This window comes from Musca domestica, unplaced genomic scaffold, assembly GCF_030504385.1.
Source record: "Musca domestica strain aabys unplaced genomic scaffold, Musca_domestica.polishedcontigs.V.1.1 62, whole genome shotgun sequence".
NCBI lineage: Eukaryota > Metazoa > Arthropoda > Insecta > Diptera > Muscidae > Musca > Musca domestica.
Window position 1 is genome coordinate 2,092,773 of NW_026712369.1, and position 15,756 is coordinate 2,108,528.

At 36.3% G+C, this 15,756-nt stretch overlaps 1 protein-coding gene across 1 annotated transcript; it reads right to left on the reverse strand.

Moving 5' to 3' along the window:
- Nucleotides 1-3,989: 3,989 nt before the first annotated feature.
- LOC101896875 (insulin-like growth factor-binding protein complex acid labile subunit) lies at nt 3,990-14,063 on the reverse strand. The gene is made up of 4 exons (XM_005182296.4): nt 12,878-14,063; nt 6,916-7,506; nt 4,294-4,485; nt 3,990-4,218 (listed from the first exon to the last, which is right to left on the reverse strand). The coding sequence occupies exons 1-4, from the start codon at nt 13,769-13,771 to the stop codon at nt 4,108-4,110; spliced, it is 1,788 nt and encodes a 595-aa protein (XP_005182353.1). The 5' UTR covers nt 13,772-14,063; the 3' UTR covers nt 3,990-4,107.
- Nucleotides 14,064-15,756: the final 1,693 nt, after the last annotated feature.

Here is a 15,756-nt window from a genome sequence, read left to right on the forward strand (position 1 = left end):
TTTTAAAAAATATTTTTTCAACGACCATCAGTTGAAGAAACGTGGATTTTTTAAAAAATATTTTTTCAACGACCATCAGTTGAAGAAACGAGGATTTTTTAAAAAATATTTTTTCAACGACCATCAGTTGAAAAAACGTGGATTTTTTAAAAAATATTTTTTCAACGACCATCAGTTGAAGAAACGTGGATTTTTTAAAAAATATTTTTTCAACGACCATCAGTTGAAGAAACGTGGATTTTTTAAAAAATATTTTTTCAACGACCATCAGTTGAAGAAACGTGGATTTTTTAAAAAATATTTTTTCAACGACCATCAGTTGAAGAAACGTTGATTTTTTAAAAAATATTTTTTCAACGACCATCAGTTGAAGAAACGTGGATTTTTTAAAATATATTTTTTCAAGGACCATCAGTTGCAGAAACGTGGATTTTTTAAAGAATATTTTTTCAAGGACCATCAGTTGAAGAAACGTTGATTTTTTAAAGAATATTTTTTCAAGGACCATCAGTTGAAGAAAAGTGAATTTTTTAAAAAATATTTTTTCAACGACCATCAGTTGAAGAAACGTGGATTTTTTAAAATATATTTTTTCAAGGACCATCAGTTGCAGAAACGTGGATTTTTTAAAGAATATTTTTTCAAGGACCATCAGTTGAAGAAACGTTGATTTTTTAAAGAATATTTTTTCAAGGGCCATCAGTTGAAGAAAAGTGAATTTTTTAAAAAATATTTTTTCAACGACCATCAGTTGAAGAAACGTGGATTTTTTAAAAAATATTTTTTCAACGACCACCAGTTGAAGAAACGTGGATTTTTTAAAGAATATTTTTTCAAGGACCCTCAGTTGAAGAAACGTTGATTTTTTAAAAAATATTTTTTCAACGACCATCAGTTGAAGAAACGTGGATTTTTTAAAAAATATTTTTTCAACGACCATCAGTTGAAGAAACATGGATTTTTTAAAGAATATTTTTTCAAGGACCATCAGTTGAAGAAACGTGAATTTTTTAAAAAATATTTTTTCAAGGACCTTCAGTTGAAGAAACGTGGATTTTTTAAAAAATATTTTTTCAACGACCACCAGTTGAAGAAACGTGGATTTTTTAAAGAATATTTTTTCAAGGACCCTCAGTTGAAGAAACGTGGATTTTTTAAAAAATATTTTTTCAACGACCATCAGTTGAAGAAACGTGGATTTTTAAAGAATATTTTTTCAAGGACCATCAGTTGAAGAAACTTGGTTTTTTTAAAGAATATTTTTTCAACGACCATCAGTTGAAGAAACGTGGATTTTTTAAATAATATTTTTTCAAGGACCATCAGTTGAAGAAACGTGGATTTTTTAAATAATATTTTTTCAACGACCATCAGTTGAAGAAACGTGGATTTTTTAAAGAATATTTTTTCAAGGACCCTCAGTTGAAGAAACGTGGATTTTTTAAAGAATATTTTTTTAACGACCATCAGTTGAAGAAACGTGGATTTTTTAAAGAATATTTTTTCAAGGACCATCAGTTGAAGAAACGTGGATTTTTTTAAAAAATATTTTTCAAGGACAATCAGTTGAAGAAACTTGGATTTTTAAAGAATATTTTATCAAGGACCATCAGTTGAAGAAACTTGGATTTTTTAAAAAATATTTTTTCAAGGACCATCAGTTGATAGTCCTTGGAAAATTCCACGAGTACTGGCAAAATAACTTTTGAAAATCCACGAGTCTTTCATAGCCTTGGCAAAATAACTTTTAAAAATCCAAGAGCCTTTAATATTCCTGGAAAAATAGCTTTGAAAAATCCACGAGCGTTATATAATCCTGGCAAAAATCTTTAAAAAATCCACGAGCCTTTGATATCCCTTTTAAATATATTTTTCAAATTTTTATCAAAATCAATCAGAATTTTATATGGTATGAAAACATATCAACCTGCTTTTAATAGTAATTGAGAACTTATTTTTTTTACCTCAAAAAATGAATTATAAACTAGATTTAAAAAATACACGAATCTTTGGAATATATTCAATATTTTGAACATTTGTCAGTGCTTGAAAAATATTAGAAAATAAATCCTTCTCCTGTTTTCCTCCTTGACAAAATATTTCTAAGAATTCTGGAATTTTTGATTGTCCAAAAAAAATTATTATTAAAATTAGTCCACAAGCTCTTCATATTCCAGCAATTTATATATTTTCAAAACTTTTCTAAACAGTAATAGTCCTTGAAAAAATATTTTTAAAATCTACGAGCCATTAGTATTCCTTGAAAGACAATTTTTTGAAAAATCATTTAATATGGTTTGGGAATTGTATCAAAATTTTTGATTTTTTGTACCAGGATTTTTTTTTGAAAAAATCCCAAATGTCGAAGAAGGTCCCATTCTGGGAGTCAACAAAATCCACAACAAATCAATGGATAGGTACTTCAATTGACTTTCAAATTATACCATATCGGCTTAGCAGGTCCGGGTCTATCTTGGATCTTGAACCCGGACTTTCGGGTCCGTCCACCAACTAAAAGCTACTTTTCCGGAATCATGGTACGGATACCGACCTTTTTCAACCAACTTTTTCTCACAAATTTAAGATTACAGTAAAGAAAAGTCAAAAGTCGGACGGGGCCGACTATATTATACCTAATGCTATACCACTATACTATTGGAGCCATATCCAAATCTTGGTCTTTCTCGATAAAATTTGGCAGAGGTATTTCCGAACTTTATAAGATATTTGGAACCAAATATCATTGTTGTCGAATGCATATTACGAATATGAGGGACTTAAACACCAAATCGGATGAAACATATATATATAAGAGCTATAGCTATATATGAACCGATTTTCTCCAAATTTAATGTACTTGCTTCTAGACTGATTTCAATTGGATGTGCCAAAATTCAGATCATTTGGACTGATATTGGCCACTTGGTGGACAATTAACCCGAAATCGGTTGATGATATATATGGGGCTATATTTAAATTTGAACCGATGTTGATGAAATTTAGCAAAGGTATTTCCGAGCTCTATAAGATATCTGGTACCAAATATCATTGTTGTCGGATGCATATTACGAATGTGAGGGACTTTAAACCCCAGATCGGATGAAATATATAAATGGGATCCATAGCTATATTCCAACCGATTTTCTCCAAATTTGATGTACTTGCTTCTAGACTGAATTCGGTTGGATTTGGCAAAATTCAATCCATTTGGGCTGAAATTAGGCATTTAGTTCACAATTAACCCGAAATCGGTTGAAGTTATATATGGGAGCTATATCTAAATCTTATCCGATTATCACCAATTTCAAAGGGTTCGTCCTTGGGCCAAAAAAAAAATATTGCTTGGAGAATTTCATCTCACTCGGATAATAAATGAGACCTGCATTTTTTCACAAGAATACATAAACTGACGTGCATAACTCGACTCAGAAAGTGATTCTATGAAGATTCTCAAAAGTAAGAATGGACCTATCTCGCTTTCTTCTCCATATTACAGGCAAATGCACAAAGACATAATACCCTTACCACTATGAGGTGTAGGGTATAAAAATACTTTATTTAAAAAAATTATAGGAAGTCTTTGAAAAAAGGATATGGCCAGGAATATGGCCTTTAAAACATCTTCTTCAAAAACTCCTCGGTTATTCTTTCCCGGATTAAATTTCGGATATTTAATTCTTACTACAGATACTTTGTTGATTATTCGCCGCACTTCTTTCAAGACCCGTTGGACAGACACTTTTAACAAAACTGAGCTTGGTAAGATAAGACAAAGTACTTGAGGGTGCCAAAGTTTTGTAGCTTCTTAAATAAATTAAGTGGACCTGAAACCGGTTTACATTCCAAAAATAATGTGACCTTTCTTTCTACAAAAAAAAATATTTATTAAAATCAAAAAAAGAAACAATTAAAATAATTAAATATATTCCATATAAAATATATTTTTTATTGTTTACGTAATTTCCAAAAAATTGTGGGTCACATTCGTTTTCGCAAAAAAAAAATGTCGTTTACATTCAAACACCAACGAAAGGGAGGGAATACATCAACATTCAAATTTAATCCTAATTTAAATAAAAATTTAAATTATTTTTTCTTTCAACTCAGCTACGATCGATGATTTGCTTTCGCTGGGGCCTTGCCATCTGTATCGGTGAGACTATCTGTTTCGGCTTCTTCCAACGTTGGCAACTTGGGTTCGTTTTTCTGTAATTTGTCCTGTCAGAACGAAGAAAAAATTTAAATTAGTGGGTTTTTCAGATTTATTTTTTTAAAGATTTGGAAATCCATTACCTTTGCCTTTTTCAGTTTGGAAAGCCTCTCTTTGCGATCGACCAATTTTCGGGCAATTCTCAGAGCCGAAAAAGCCAAGGCAATGGCAATGAGCATCCATATGACCACAGAGCGAGAGTCGAATTTATCCATGCGTATCTTGGGCCAGAATAGAGGGGGTGGCGATGGATGGGTTTCCAAGGGGGTGGGGTGCTAGGAAAAGATATCAAGAAATTAGAAACAAATAAAAAAAGCAATAAGTTCGGCCTGGCCGAACTTTGGAACTAAATTTGAAATTTTCAAAAAAATAAAATCCGTTAAAATTTCGGTTAAAATCTTAAAAATATCGAACATAGCCGTTATATTGGGGTCTATACGAAGACGTGGACCTTCTAAGGTAACGTTTGTTATAAGCCGTTACAATATTCAAATGCGAAACTTAAAAAAATCCGTCGAATAATGCGCTAAAATCCTCAAAAGACCAAATATCGGAAGGTACCGTTGTATGGGGGCTATACGAAGACCTCGACCAGCATAAGAACTTTTCTTTCATAGGCTGTAGAATCCATTACGAACTTCAGGTACCAAATTTGAAACTATTCCGGTTAATAATGTCGCTAAAATCATCAAAATACCGAATATCGGAAGGTACTGTTATATGGGGGCTATGCGAAGACGTGGACCTGCACAGACAATTTTCTGTCATAGGCTGTAGTGTCCATTACGAACATCAAATACCAAATTTCAAACAATGCAGGTGAATAGTGTCGCTGCAATCATCAAAATACCGAATATCGGGAGGTACCGTTACATGGGGACTATACGAAAATGTGGACCTGCAAAGACAATTTTCTGTCATAGGCTTTAGTATCCACTACGAACAACAAATACCAAATTTGAAAGAATTCCGGTGAATAATGCCGCTAAAATCAACAAAATACCGAATATAGGGAGGTACTGATATTTGGGGGCTATACGAAGACGTGGACCTGCACATACAATTTTCTGTCATAGGCTGTAGTATCTACTAGAAATTTCAAATACCAAATTTGAAACAATTCCGGTGAATAATGGCGCTAAAATCATCAAAATACGGAATATTGGGGGGTACTGATGTATGGAACCTATGGGAAGACGTGGACCTGCACAGACAATTTTCTGTCATAGGCTGTAGTATCTATTGCGAACTTCAAATACCAAATTTGAAACAATTCCGGTGAATAATTTAGCTAAAATCATCAAAATACCGAATATCGGGAGGTACTGTTATATGGGGGCTATATGAAGGCGTGGACCAACACAGACAATTTTCTGTCATAGGTTGTAGTATTCATTACGAACTTCAAATGCCAAATTTGAAGCAATTCCGGCGAATAATGTCGCTAAAGTCATCAAAATATCGAATATCGGAAGGTGCCGTTATATGGGGGCTATATGAATACGTGGACCTGCAGAGGAAATTTTCCGTCATAGGTTGTACCATCTATTGCGAACTTCAAATACGAAATTTGTAACAATTCCGGTGAATAAAGTAGCTAAAATGGTCAAAATACCGAATATAGGGAGGTACCGTTATATGAGGGCTATGCGAAGACGTGGACCTGCACAGACTATTTTCTGTCATAGGCTGTAGCATCCATAACGAACTTGAAATACCAAATTTGAAACAATTCCGGTTAATAATTCTCTAAAATCATCAACATACCAAATATCGGAAGATACAGATATATGGTGACTATACGAAGGCGTGGACCTGCACAGACAATTTTCTGTCATAGGCTGTAATATCCATTAAGAATTTCAGATACCAAATATGAAACAATTCCGGTGAATAATGTCCCTAAAATCATCAAAATACCGAATATAGGGAGGTACTGATGTATGGGGCCTATGCGAAGTGGACCTGCACACGCAATTTATTGTCACAGGCTATAGTATCCATTGCGAACTTCAAATACCAAGTTTGAAACAATTCCGGTGAATAATTTAGGAAAAATTAGCAAAATACCGCATATCGGGAGGTACCGTTATATGGAGGCCATATGAAGGCGTGAACCTGCACGGACAATTTTCTGTCTTAGGCTGTAGTTCCCATTACGAACTTCAAGTGCCAAATTTAAAACAATTCCGGTGAATAATGTAGCTAAAATAAAATACCGAATATAGGGAGGTGCCATTATATGGGGTCTCTGCGAAGACGTGGATCTGCACGGACAATTTTCTGCCACAAGCTGCACTATCCATTACGAACTACAAATACCTAATTTCAAACAATTCCTGTGAATAATGTCGCTAAAATCGTCAAAATACCGAATATCGGCAGTTATATGAGGGCTATACGGAGGCGTGGACCTGCACAGACAATTTTCCGTCATAGGCTGTAATATCCATTAAGAACTTCAAATACCAAATTTGAAACAATTCCGGTGAATATTGTCGCTAACATCATCAAAATACCGAATATCGGGAGGTACCGTTATATGGAGGCTATACGAAGACGTGGACCTGCATAGACAGTTTTCATTGGAATTCTCAAAATCATTTCAAAATTTCTTCCACTGAAGGAAGAATAACTTTCAAAATATTTTATTTAGACCTTAAAAAGGTCTTCCCAAATACCACTCGATCTCCCATAAAACTTACCTCACTGGTGATCAATTCCATTCGCTGCTCCCACAATTTCGATGTATCCAAAATGACAATACTCCGCTTCCTATCCTCATCGTAGCAATCGATGCCATTCGTCTCCAGCAGCGAAAGACTCCATTCCGTATGCACAGCATAGGTTTGACCAAAATTAATACTCTTCGGCATGCGCATCATCTCTTGGACCAACCATTTACAGCTCCACCAATTACCGGCCAACTCGACGTGTCCGAAATTTAACAAAGCCGTAATATTCAGTAGCCGAAAATGATTTGCTGTCAAATTCAATTGCAACTCATTGTGCAGTGGAATTTCGGCTAGCATTTCTATGAATTCATCGCGGGACAATTGATTATGGGATAAATCCAAATCGCGCAAAAATGACAAGCCATTGAAAATGCTGGCATTTATGTCACTCATCAGATTGTACGATAAATCTATGTACTGCAGCTGGCGTGTGGCATTGAAAACATCCGGTGGTAAATGAGAGATTTTATTATGACTCATCTCTAAATATTCCAGGCTACTCTGATCCTGGAATATTTGTGAGGGAACATTTTCCAGCAGGTTGTAGCTGATATTCAGACGCTGGAAAGAAAGGGGAGGAAAGGGATACGCAATTAAATTACACTGTGCGACAAAATTACAGGGAAATATCAGGAGATTGTTAAAGAGCTAAGAAAAGAAGACATTGGCGTTTTGAAAGTTTACAGCCCAAAATAACCTAAATAGAGGGGCAAGTTCCCCCCCGCTTCCAGAACTTTTGGAAATTTTCGAATTAAGATATCGTGGTATCCATACATTTTAGGCATATAGTACCTTTGGAAATATTGCAGATAAAAACACAGGGAATATTTCGGTTGAAAATTTTAACCCCCATACGAGCCAACAAAGGAGTCTTTTTGGTCCTTTTTTAAAAAAATGCATAAATTGCCCTTTAAACGGGATCCTAGCAAGTCAAAATATTCTACAAAATTATTTGTCATACAATTCTACTGTAGGTCCCGGAAGACGTCAAGAGTCTACATCTTACCTAAAAGCCAGGAATTTATATTAACTTATATACACATTCCGTTCAGGTCCATGTCTTCTTCGGTATAACGGTACCTCCCGATATTCGGTATTTTGATGATTTTAGCGACATTATTTACCGGAATTGTTTCAAATTTCGTATTTGAAGTTTATAATGGATACTACAGTCTATGACAAAAAAAGATCGACTCTAAATATCGTGAAGCGGATTTTGTCCAAGGAGACCCAGGGTCTAAAACTTCGAAGATGCACGTTTTGGCCGTTTCAAATTTAATATTTGAAGTTCATAATGGATACTACAGCCTATGACAAAAAATGTGTGTGCAGGTCCACGTCTTCGTATAGCCTCATATAAAGGTATCTCCCGATATTCGGTACTTTAACGATTTTATGAATATTTTTCACCAGAATCGTTTCAAATTTGGTATTTGAAGTTCGTAATAAATACTACAGCCTATGACAGATAATTGTATGTGCAGGTCCACGTCTTCGTATAGGCCCCATATATCAGTACCTCTCGATATTCGGTATTTTGATGATTTAAGCGACATGATTTACCGGAATGGTTTCAACTTTTCTTATTTGAAGTTCGTAATGGATCCTAAAGCCTAAAACAGGAAATGGGCCATGTGGGTTCACGTCTTCGTATAGCCCCCATATAACGGTACCTCTCGATATTCGGTATTTTGATGATTTAAGCGACATGATTTACCGGAATGGTTTCAAATTTTGTATTTGAAGTTCGTAATGAATACTACAGCTTAGGCAAAAATTATCTGTGCAGGTCCCCGTCTTCGTATAGGCCTCATATAACAGCTCCTACCGATATTCGGTATATTGATGATTTTAGCGACATTATTTACCGGAACTATTTCTAATTTGGTATTTGGAGCTCTTGATGAATACTACAGCCTATGACAGAAAATTGTGTGTGCAGGTCCACGTCTTCGTATAGCACCAATATATCGGTACCTCCCGATATTGGGTATTTTGATGATTTTAGAGACATTATTTACCGGAACTATTTCTAATTTGGTATTTGGAGCTCTTGATGAATTCTACAGCCTATGACAGGATATTGTCTATGCAGGTCCCCATCTTCATATAGTCTCCATATAACTTTACCTCCTGATATTCGGTATTTTAATGATTTTAGCGACATTATTTAGCGGGATGGTTTCAAATTTCGTATTTGAAGTTCGTAATGGATACTACAGCCTAAGACAGAAAATTGTCTGTGCAGATCCACGTCTCGTATAGTCCCCATATAACGGTACCCCCCGATATTCGGTATTTAGATGATTTTAGCGGCATTATTTGCCGGAATTGTTTCAAATTTCGTATTTGAAGTTCGTAATGGAATCTACAGCCTTCAGGTCCTCCTTTTATGACCCCGATTGTAACTCCCTGTATTCGGTATTTTGATGATTTTAACTGCATTATAAACCGATTTTTTTTAAAGTTTCGCATTTGAATATTGTAATAGCTTTTGACAAAAGTTGCCTATGCAGGTCCACGTCGTCGTATAGACTCTAATATACGGCTAAATTAGGTATTTTCAAGATTTTAACAGAATTTTTAACGAATTTTATTTTTTTGAAAATTGTTAAATTTTTACCAAATTGTGGAGGGTAGTTCGGCCCGGACGAACTTAGAGCCTTTTTACACGTTTTCTATGGATTTTTTTTAAATATTTCAAGTTCCTTCAAAATGGTGGAGGGTATTAATATTTGAGTCCAAACTCGGTGGCTACGTCAACAAGCAATATTATCGATTTCGAAAACCCAAAAGTTATTGCTGAAAGGGTCAATGACCTGGCGCCATCGAGAGATGAGGAGTGAACATTTTTCATTTCTTAAAACCAACAAATTTTTATTTATTTATTTATTTATTTTTTTTTTTTTTGGAAAACATATCTGAAACCTTAAAAGTACTACAAATCAGGAGATACTGCTACGTGGAGGCTATATCAAATGGTGGACGTATATTGGAAATGTTCTGCAAGGAATGATTCTATTAATGGTAATCTGAATTATCAAATTACAGATTTTTTGTTGAAACTTTTAGACCACCGAACGAAACGTGGAGAGAGACAACCTAGAACCTAAGTAGGCTTTAAATTCGCAGTTAATGGTTTAAAGGCTTTTGTACAGCTCCCTGACTCGCAGGGGAAAAACAAGTCGGTTTTTCCGATAAATGTATATCACCAGCCTTAAGTTATGATTATTCAAACTGTTGACCCTTTGTGTTGGAGGTACCAGAAGGAGTGGACCGATGTATTCCGTCTTAATACCAGATTTTGGGTACATAAAAATATTAGGTTGTGTGAAATATGAAGACAATCGGACTCTTACATCACATTTTATAAGAGTTGTAATTATTCAAAACTTTGACTCTTTGTGGGGGAGGTACTTAATGGAGTGGACCGCTATTGTATATTTTCGCAACTGACCTAGCACTGATGAAAATGTTAGGGTTCTCAAATTTGGAGCAAAATCGGATTATCCTTTATCTTTCTGTGCAATAAACTATTTTGTTTGAAAATTTTGACATTTTGTGGGGGAGGTGCCAGAAGGAGTGGGCCGATATTGTCCATCACCGAACTCGATCTAAGTTTGACAATAATATTACGATGTACCAAGTTTGGACCAAATCGGATACTGCCTTCGAGAGTTATCGTGCACACCAGCCAGCCAGACAGACAGACGGATGATCATCGCTAGATCGACTCCAAATGTCTTGAAACGGATTTGGTCCAAAAAGACCTGGGGTCTAATCGTTATTTAAATGGGGCATATAGCCCCTCCCCCCTTCCTGAGGGCATAAAAAACTCAAGTGGATACTTCTAACTCAGACTCACTGTATGTCCAACTTTTGGTACAGCAGTTATACAATGAGACTCACAGATTTTACTAGTTATTGCAAGGGTCCTCGCAAATCTATATATTCCCTGTATTTGTACCCTACACCACAAGGTGGTCAGGGTATTATGTCTTTCTTCATTTGTTTGTAACAGGCAAAAGGAAACGAGATAGACCCATAGTTCCTCTTGATGATCTGCATAGAATCACATTCTGAGTCGATTTATGCATGTCAGTCCGTCTGTCCGTCCGTCTGTCCATATATTTTTGTAAACAAAGTACAGTTCGCATTTATTACCCGATCCAGATGAAATTTTGCACAAATCATTTGTTTGGCCCAAGGACGAACCCTATTGAAATTGGAGATAATCGGTCAAAATTTGGATATATCTCCCATATATAACTTCGTCCGATTTACTTTTTATTCTGCACCAAACGTGTAATATCAGCCCGAATAATATGGAATTTTGCACATACAACCAAATTAGGCCTGAAAATAAGTATACCAAATTTGATGGAAATCGGTTCAGATATAGCTATAGCTCCCATATATATTGTTCATCCGATTTGTTATTTTTGTCCTCCGCAGCCGTAATATGCACTCTGTAATAGCAATATTTGGGGAAATGGAGCAAATACAGCTCAGAAATATCTTTGCCAAATTTTATCGAGATCGGTTCAGATTTCGAATATCTCCCATATATAACTTCGTCCGATTTACCTTTTATTCTGCACCAATCGTCTAATATTGGTCCAAATGGGATGAAATTTGGCACTTACGACCGAATTGAGTCTAGAAGGTAGTATGCCAAATTTGGTGAAGATCGGTTCAGATATAGCTATAGCTCCCATATATAGTGTTCATCCGATTTGTTATATTTGCTACCCACAGCCGTAATATGCACTCCGTAACAACGATATTCAGGGAAATATATCAAATACAGCTCAGAATTATCTTTGCCAAATTTTATCGAGATAGGTTCCGAATTGGATATAGCTTCCATATATAACTTCGTCCGATTTACCTTTTATTGTGCATCAAACGTCTAATATTTGTCCAAATGGGATGAAATTTGACACATACGACAGAATTGGGTCTAGAAGCTAGTGTGTCAAATTTGGTGAAGATCGGTTCAGATATAGCTATAGCTCCCATATATACTGTTTATCCGATTTGTCGTATTTGTTACCCACAGCCGTAATATGCACTCCGTAACAACAATATTCAGGGAAATATATCAAATACAGCTCAGAAATATCTTTGCTAAATTTTATTGAGATCAGTTCGGATTTGATTATATCTCCCATATATAACTTCGTCCGATTTACCTTTTATTGTCCACCAAATGTCTAATATTTGTCCAAATGGGATGGAATTCGGCACATATGACCTAATTGAGTCTAGAAGCTAGTATGTCAAATTTGGTGAAGATCGGTTCAGATATAGCTATAGCTCCCATATATATTATTCATCCGATTTGTTATTTTTGTCCACCGCCGCCGTAATATGCACTCTGTAACAACGATATTTGGGGAAATATATCAAATATAGCTCTGAAATATATTTGCCAAATTTTATCGAGATCGGTTCAGATTTAGATATAGCTCTCATATATATCTTTATCCGATTTCAAATTGTGAACCAAATGGGCAATACAAGTCCGAATTTAAAAGATACAAATGCTTCGGCATATTTAGTCTTTTGAACTTTAAATTATAATTATAGTCATAGGGTGTACGATTGAATTCTCCCAAGAGCTCCCGGAGCTCTACTAAATTAGCAAAGTGGTGTAGGGTATCATAAAGTCGGCCCGCCCGACTTTAAGACTTTCTTTACTAATTTTATCTGAAATATTGCCGAAGACATTATGTACCTAAAATACACGGATTCCGAGTAATCCCCTTTCGAAAATGTTTAAGAGGGGGGGGGGGGAACTTCTCCCCTCTATTTAGGTTACTTCGCGATGTAAACTTTTAAAGCGCCGATAAACAGGACTTCTTTTTTAACTCTATTTTTATCATCTGCTGGATTTTCCCCTTATGTCCTGAATAGATGTCTTACTCACCTCCAAAGCCTCGAGGCCGTGAAATACATCCTCGGTAATTTCCTCCAGCTGATTGTGAGACAAATCCAGTGTTACCACCTCAAATTCCTTCGAGAAGACAAACCCATCCAAGGTGTCCAGAAGATTAAAAGACAAATTCAAGTGCTGCAAACGCGTTAGACTTTTAACTTTCAGAAAATCCAAATCCCTTAAATAATTCCCCTCCAAACGTAGCGTCCTCAAATGTGAATTCGTATCGAATGAGGCCGATTCAATTTCTCGTATCTCATTAAAATGCAATGCCAAATACGACAGACGATGCATACCATGGAAATTGCGATTATCCAAAGTGATCAAACGATTGCGGCCCAAATTTAAATACTTCAAATGCGGCATCCATCGGAAAATGCCATCATCGATATCATCGAGGAGATTTCCGGCCAAATGTAAACGTTGCAGATTTGGGTAGCGAAAGAAGCTCTTCAAAGTTAAATAGCGTATGTTGTTGCCTTTCAAATCCAAGCTGGTCAGGGCTGTCATTTGTTCGTTGGACCATGACTTGACCTCGGTTATGTTGTTGTGGGCAAGGGATAGCGAACGTAATTGCCTTAGGCCATGCAAGGCATAATCCTCCAATTCGGATAACTGGCTATCGACAATTTCCAAATGGGTCAGCGAAGAGAAGCGTATAAAGAATGCATTCTCCAGTGAGGGGACATAACAGTTGTGAACACTTAGCTCGGTGATGACACTAAAGTCGGGAAACTCCAAGAGCTTCTCCTTGGTGCAACTATGCAGGTGATGTGCTTGCCCATGTATGGTGCGCAGGACACTATTTGCCGCTGTCTTGTGACCCGCCACCAATGCCACAATTGTCAATGTCAGGACACAGAGGTTATAATCTCTAGAAGTCATTTTTGCAACAGTTGTTGGGGGCGAAGTTGCGTGTGGCTTCCACTTGATTTATGTCGGGTTATTTTTTTTTTTTTTCTTCAGATGCCCACTTGATGCTCTCACGTAATGTATTTTTTCGCTGTTCGCTAGTCTCTCTCTTAAATGAATACCTTGTTTTTGTTGTTTCCGTGTCCTATTGTTTCATAAACTATTCATTTTCAAGTGTTGTGTTCTGGCGTTGTTCTACAAACAACCGAGAGGATTTATTGTAGCCCAGAGTTGTTTGTTCTGCTTGGTACGATGTTACCTAAATGCGGCTACAGTGGGGAAGAAAAAAAAGTTAAATAATTAGAAGATAAAATAAACCAGTAAGGAAAAGTCAAAAATCGGCCGGAGCCGAATAGAGCTAAAATCGGATTAAGGATATATACGGGAGCTATATCCAAATCTTAGCCAATCTCTATAAAATTTGCCAGAGATATTTCTAGGCTGTACCCGATATCTGGTACCAAATATTATTATTGCCGAATGTATATTACGCATGTGAGGGGCCTAAAATCCTAAATCGGATATAACTTATATAAGGGAGCTATAGCTCGATCTAAATCGATTTACTCCAAATTTGACGTACTTGCTTCTAGACTGAATACGGTCGGATGTGCCAAAATTCAGGTCATTTGGACAGATATTGGTCATTTGGTGCACAATTAACCCGGAATCGGTTGAAGATACAGATGAGAGATATCTCCAAATCTTAGCCGATCTCGATAAAATTTGGCAAAGATATTTCCGAGTTCTATAAGATATCTAGTACCAAATATCATTATTGCCGAATGCATATTACGAATGTGAGGGACTTAAACCCCAAATCGGCTGAAACATATATATGGGAGCTATAGCTCGATCTGAACCGATTTTCTCCAAATTTGACGTACTTGCTTCTAGACTGAATTCCGTTGGATGAGCGAGAATTCAGGTCATTGACATGATATCATTGTTTTGGAATGTATATTACGAATGTGAGGGACTTAAATATCAAACGGGTGAAACTTATATAAGGGAGCTATATCTACATTTGAGCCGATTTTCACAAAATTTGATGGACTTGCTTCTAGACTGAGTTCGGTCGGGTGTACCAAAATTCAGGTCATTTGGACTGATATTGGCCATTTGGTGCACAATTAACCCGAAATAGGTTAAAGATATACAGAGTGGGATGAAAAAACTGCATCAACTTCAGACTGCTGTCATTTCTAAGCCACTCATCCGACAGCTGTTAAAATTATTCCAGTGATAGCTCATTATATTGTTTACAAGCATGCAAAAGCATTTTGGTGAGAATTTCCCAGAAAAAATGTTATTCGTGATTCAGAATTCAAGCGTGATAGTGTGATTTCTTTATATTTGGCTGGAAAACCACAAGTGGCTATCCTTAGGGCACTCCATCATTTAAATGTGAATAAATCTTTTGTGTTTCGTACCATCGCTCGTTACCGTGATACTGGTATCGTAGCACGACGTCAAGGAATTGGACGGAAGAAAACAGCATCATCAGCAGAAATGGTTCGAAAAATAAAGAAGCGACTTGATCAAAACCCGCGTCGCAGTGGCGAAAAGTGGCTCGCGAGCATAATATCGTAAAATACCATTCGGCAAATATTGAAAAATGAGCTCGGGGTAAAGCCATTGAAATTCCGAAAAGTGCAAGAACATACACCGCAACAGACAAAAATAGACTCAAAAGAGCTTGGCATAAAGTGGTAACCTGCCGAATTTAATTTTCTCCGATGAGAAAACATTCGCTGTCCAACAGTTTGTAAACAAACAAAATGATCGTATTTACATGCCAAAGAGGTCTTTTGAAAATGTGCACCTTCTGTTGGCCACCAGAACTCAAGCGCCGGCCATGGGGATGTTGTGGGCCCCCATAACAGCCGATGCTCGCTCTCCGCTCGTATTAATTGACCGTGGCATCAGAATAAATGCCGAATATTAGTGCGAAAATA